The 5,000-nt window shown below is 48.8% G+C and overlaps 1 protein-coding gene across 1 annotated transcript in view; it reads right to left on the bottom strand.

Annotated features, from left to right (window-relative positions):
- Positions 1-1,870: 1,870 nt before the first annotated feature.
- The window catches only part of phex (phosphate regulating endopeptidase homolog, X-linked), a 25,148-nt gene continuing 22,018 nt past the window's right edge, over positions 1,871-5,000 (bottom strand). The window contains exons 21-22 of the mRNA XM_042066950.1: positions 4,975-5,000; positions 1,871-2,598 (exon numbers count right to left, since the gene is read on the bottom strand). The exon at positions 4,975-5,000 is cut by the window's right edge and continues 51 nt beyond it. Of these exons, the coding sequence (XP_041922884.1) occupies positions 2,496-2,598; positions 4,975-5,000 (129 nt within the window). The 3' untranslated portion in view covers positions 1,871-2,495. The remainder of the gene's footprint in view (positions 2,599-4,974) is intronic.

Raw genomic sequence — 5,000 nt, 5'->3', positions numbered from 1 at the left:
CCATCCACCATCCATCCCACACCATCCACCATCCACCCCACACCATCCACCATCCACCCCACACCATCCACCATCCACCCCACACCATCCATCCCACACCATCCACACCATCCACACCACACCATCCACCCCACACCATCCACCCCATCCACACCACACCATCCACCCCATCCACACCATCCACCATCCACCATCCACCCCACACCATCCACCCCACACCACACCATCCACCCCACACCATCCACCCCACACCATCCACCATCCACCATCCACCCCACCCACCCCACACCACCCACCCCACACCATCCACCCCACACCATCCACCATCCACCCCACACCATCCATCCCACACCATCCATCCCACACCATCCACCCCACAAGTTTCAGAATGCACAGAGGCCTAACCAAAGATTGTCTAGTTGTCTAGTTGTCTAGATTGACTTTATCAACAGTCTCTGGCCTAATCTTTCAGCCAGTACTGTCACACCGATGTGACGGGAATGTTGGAAAATGAACGCTCTAAAGAATATCTGGAATTTTAGAACCTTACATTGTTGCAGAACAGTGTCTTTTGTTAGAATGTTTAAAATTCCCTTGCTGAATGAAGCTAATGAAGACCTCTGGAAGTCTGTATGAGACACTGTGCTGAAAGGATATTAGTATATTGCCCTGAAAAAAGAATTGATCACCAACTGGGATTTTGTAATGTAACTAGTGTTTAGTATTTTTAGTATTTTATATCTTCTACTGTCTTTATTGTTCAGTTTTTTTTATATTTATATACTTATATTACTTTTTCTGCTGTAAGTGCATGTTGTGTGTGATGTCTGTATGCTACTGAGACCTTGAATTTCCCCTTGGGGATCAATAAAGTATCTATCTATCTATCTATCTATCTATCTATCTATCTATCTATCTATCTATCTAGTGGGCATGTGACTTGTCTATGTCTTTGTGTCATGATATAGCACATGCATGGTTGGAAGGAAAAGAGAACACAAATAAATACAAGGACAAAAGAATATGATAAAGGTCTTCAAAACTTGTTATGATTTTATTGGGTAGGTTATAAACAAATGGAAAAAACGACATGTTTACTAATTCAGATGAATGAGGTAGTCAAACCTAGTTGTCAACAGTGAGTTTTAAAAAACAATCACCAGAGATGCAACACAGAGTGATACTAGAAGCTGATGTTCTTTAGTTTTATCAACTGTGAATCATTTATTTGCTCATAAAAGACCTATCTTAATTGAAACAAAAAATAAATTGAATAATTATAATTTAATGGGAAATGAAGTATGGCATTATGAAAGACAGAGGGTCCAAATACCCACAGAAATGATTTAGAGCCCCTATTGGTTGTGTGGCGAAGTTGGACATTAACACACATTAACAATCCTAATTTCTGATTATTTGTTTAGTTCTAGATGTAACATTATGGTAATCATAATAAGATGTTAAAGACAAACAATTCCTGTTATTTCAGTCGCAAATTAGACAAAAGTCAACAACCTGCATCACCTACATATGGAATGTGGAATAAAAACAAAGGCAGCTGAATGAGTTGTCCTACCTCTCTGAGGGGTAGATCACATCTAAAATGTGAAAAGCCAACATCAACATCAAGCATGGAGCGACAACCATAAAGCAGATCAACAAAAGCAGAATGCTCAGATGTAGAATTTTCTACTTTTCACTTTGAGAACATACTCAGACCTCATTTGCACACACCTGCACATACATGCGCATACACACACACACATATGCATGCACACACATATGCATGCACAAACGCACACACATATGCATGTACACACGTGCACACACGTGCACAAACACACACACATATGCATGCATGCACACACACGCACACATACACATATGCATGCACACACACGCACACACACACATATGCATGCACACAGGCGCGCACACACACACACACACACACACACGCGTGCGCACACAGAGAACAAGCACAAATACAATACTGCATCACATCTTCTACAGTGAAAATAATTTCTTCAGTCATGATATTAGCACACAATCAAACACAAGAAAACATGGATAAAGTTCAGAAAGACAACAAACTAGCCTCCGATTCCTTTTGAGCAGATACAGTGCATGAGTGCATGAGTCGTCAATTTTAGACCATCACATTTGCATCAGTTCTAGAATCCTAACAGTAGCGGTTCATCACATTCACTGTGATGCAGCAGTACTGAAGAGACTGGACAAAGCACACATCCCTCACAGTATGCAAACATACATGTATATGACTTCCTGGACAACACTCACTGCATCACCACCAGGCCTATGACTGCGCAAGTCACAGTGTTACTTAACAATATCAATATTCCATTCTAGAATCTAGATAATTCTGTTCCAGTTTGTTTATTTCTCTTTGATTAGCTGTGTTTTTTGTTTTTGTTTATTTTTTTGGACCACAAACAAGAGGCCTCCCGTGCTGTCCAGAGAGCGAGCCTTCCTCGTTACCACACTCGACACGACTGGGATCCTCTGTTCATGATGGACGTCTCTGGACAGTTGAAGGCCTTCCGAAACTCCTCAAAGTTGCTCATCGCACCTACAACCCTGTAAGGCAGCCACAGGACAGCCACAGTTTCTCTCTAGAGCTTTTATAGCCCGTCTAACCATGGCAGAACAATTCAATTAAAAACTGAACAATTAAAGACTTTACTACACAGTTCAGGATTTGTAAAGACACATATATATATATATTTAGCATTTCGTTATGCGTTATCTCCACATACCCAATTCTGACTAAAGAGATCGATAACAGCCAGTGACACCTTTGTGCAAAACTGACTGTCTGTAGAACCCTTCAGTTTCTCCCCTCAGGTCGCTATGGAGATGTGAGGATGGGAGAAGAGGGAGGGAGGGAGCGACTGCATGGAGTGTGTGATGGAGGGAGGGAGCGACTGCATGGAGTGTGTGATGGAGGGAGCGACTGCATGGAGTGTGTGATGGAGGGAGCGACTGCATGGAGTGTGTGATGGAGGGAGGGAGCGACTGCATGGAGTGTGTGATGGAGGGAGCGACTGCATGGAGTGTGTGATGGAGGGAGCGACTGCATGGAGTGTGTGATGGAGGGAGGGAGCGACTGCATGGAGTGTGTGATGGAGGGAGGGAGCGACTGCATGGAGTGTGTGATGGAGGGAGCGACTGCATGGAGTGTGTGATGGAGGGAGGGAGCGACTGCATGGAGTGTGTGATGGAGGGAGGGAGCGACTGCATGGAGTGTGTGATGGAGGGAGCGACTGCATGGAGTGTGTGATGGAGGGAGCGACTGCATGGAGTGTGTGATGGAGGGAGGGAGCGACTGCATGGAGTGTGTGATGGAGGGAGGGAGTGACTGCATGGAGTGTGTGATGGAGGGAGGGAGCGACTGCATGGAGTGTGTGATGGAGGGAGGGAGCGACTGCATGGAGTGTGTGATGGAGGGGGCAGCTGTATGGAGTGTGTGATGGAGGGAGGGAGCGACTGCATGGAGTGTGTGATGGAGGGAGTGACTGCATGGAGTGTGTGATGGAGGGGGCAGCTGTATGGAGTGTGTGATGGAGGGAGGGAGCGACTGCATGGAGTGTGTGATGGAGGGGGCAGCCGTATGGAGTGTGTGATGGAGGGAGTGACTGCATGGAGTGTGTGAGGGAGGGAGGGAGCGATTGTATGGAGTGTTGTGATGGAGGGAGGGAGCGACTGCATGGAGTGTGTGATGGAGGGAGGGAGCGACTGCATGGAGTGTGTGATGGAGGGAGCGATTGTATGGAGTGTTGTGATGGAGGGGGCAGCTGCATGGAGTGTGTGATGGAGGGGGCAGCTGTATGGAGTGTGTAATGGAGGGGGCAGCTGTATGGAGTGTGTGATGGAGGGGGCAGCCGTATGGAGTGTGTGATGGAGGGAGCGACTGCATGGAGTGTGTGATGGAGGGAGCGACTGCATGGAGTGTTGTGATGGAGGGAGGGAGCGACTGCATGGAGTGTGTGATGGAGGGAGGGAGCGACTGCATGGAGTGTGTGATGGAGGGAGCGACTGCATGGAGTGTGTGATGGAGGGAGCGACTGCATGGAGTGTGTGATGGAGGGAGGGAGCGACTGCATGGAGTGTGTGATGGAGGGAGGGAGTGACTGCATGGAGTGTGTGATGGAGGGAGGGAGCGACTGCATGGAGTGTGTGATGGAGGGAGGGAGCGACTGCATGGAGTGTGTGATGGAGGGAGGGAGCGACTGCATGGAGTGTGTGATGGAGGGGGCAGCTGTATGGAGTGTGTGATGGAGGGAGGGAGCGACTGCATGGAGTGTGTGATGGAGGGAGTGACTGCATGGAGTGTGTGATGGAGGGGGCAGCTGTATGGAGTGTGTGATGGAGGGAGGGAGCGACTGCATGGAGTGTGTGATGGAGGGGGCAGCCGTATGGAGTGTGTGATGGAGGGAGTGACTGCATGGAGTGTGTGAGGGAGGGAGGGAGCGATTGTATGGAGTGTTGTGATGGAGGGAGGGAGCGACTGCATGGAGTGTGTGATGGAGGGAGGGAGCGACTGCATGGAGTGTGTGATGGAGGGAGCGATTGTATGGAGTGTTGTGATGGAGGGGGCAGCTGCATGGAGTGTGTGATGGAGGGGGCAGCTGTATGGAGTGTGTAATGGAGGGGGCAGCTGTATGGAGTGTGTGATGGAGGGGGCAGCCGTATGGAGTGTGTGATGGAGGGAGCGACTGCATGGAGTGTGTGATGGAGGGAGCGACTGCATGGAGTGTTGTGATGGAGGGAGGGAGCGACTGCATGGAGTGTGTGATGGAGGGAGCGACTGCATGGAGTGTTGTGATGGAGGGAGGGAGCGACTGCATGGAGTGTGTGATGGAGGGGGCAGCCGTATGGAGTGTGTGATGGAGTGAGCGACTGCATGGAGTGTGTGATGGAGGGGGCAGCCGTATGGAGTGGTGCTTAGCTTACCTGAACTCAGGAGGACTGTGAGCTCC

Source organism: Alosa sapidissima, chromosome 17 (genome assembly GCF_018492685.1).
Source record: "Alosa sapidissima isolate fAloSap1 chromosome 17, fAloSap1.pri, whole genome shotgun sequence".
Classification (NCBI taxonomy): domain Eukaryota; kingdom Metazoa; phylum Chordata; class Actinopteri; order Clupeiformes; family Clupeidae; genus Alosa; species Alosa sapidissima.
Note: the sequence above shows the minus strand (reverse complement) of the source record. Positions and strands in the feature narration are given on the sequence as shown.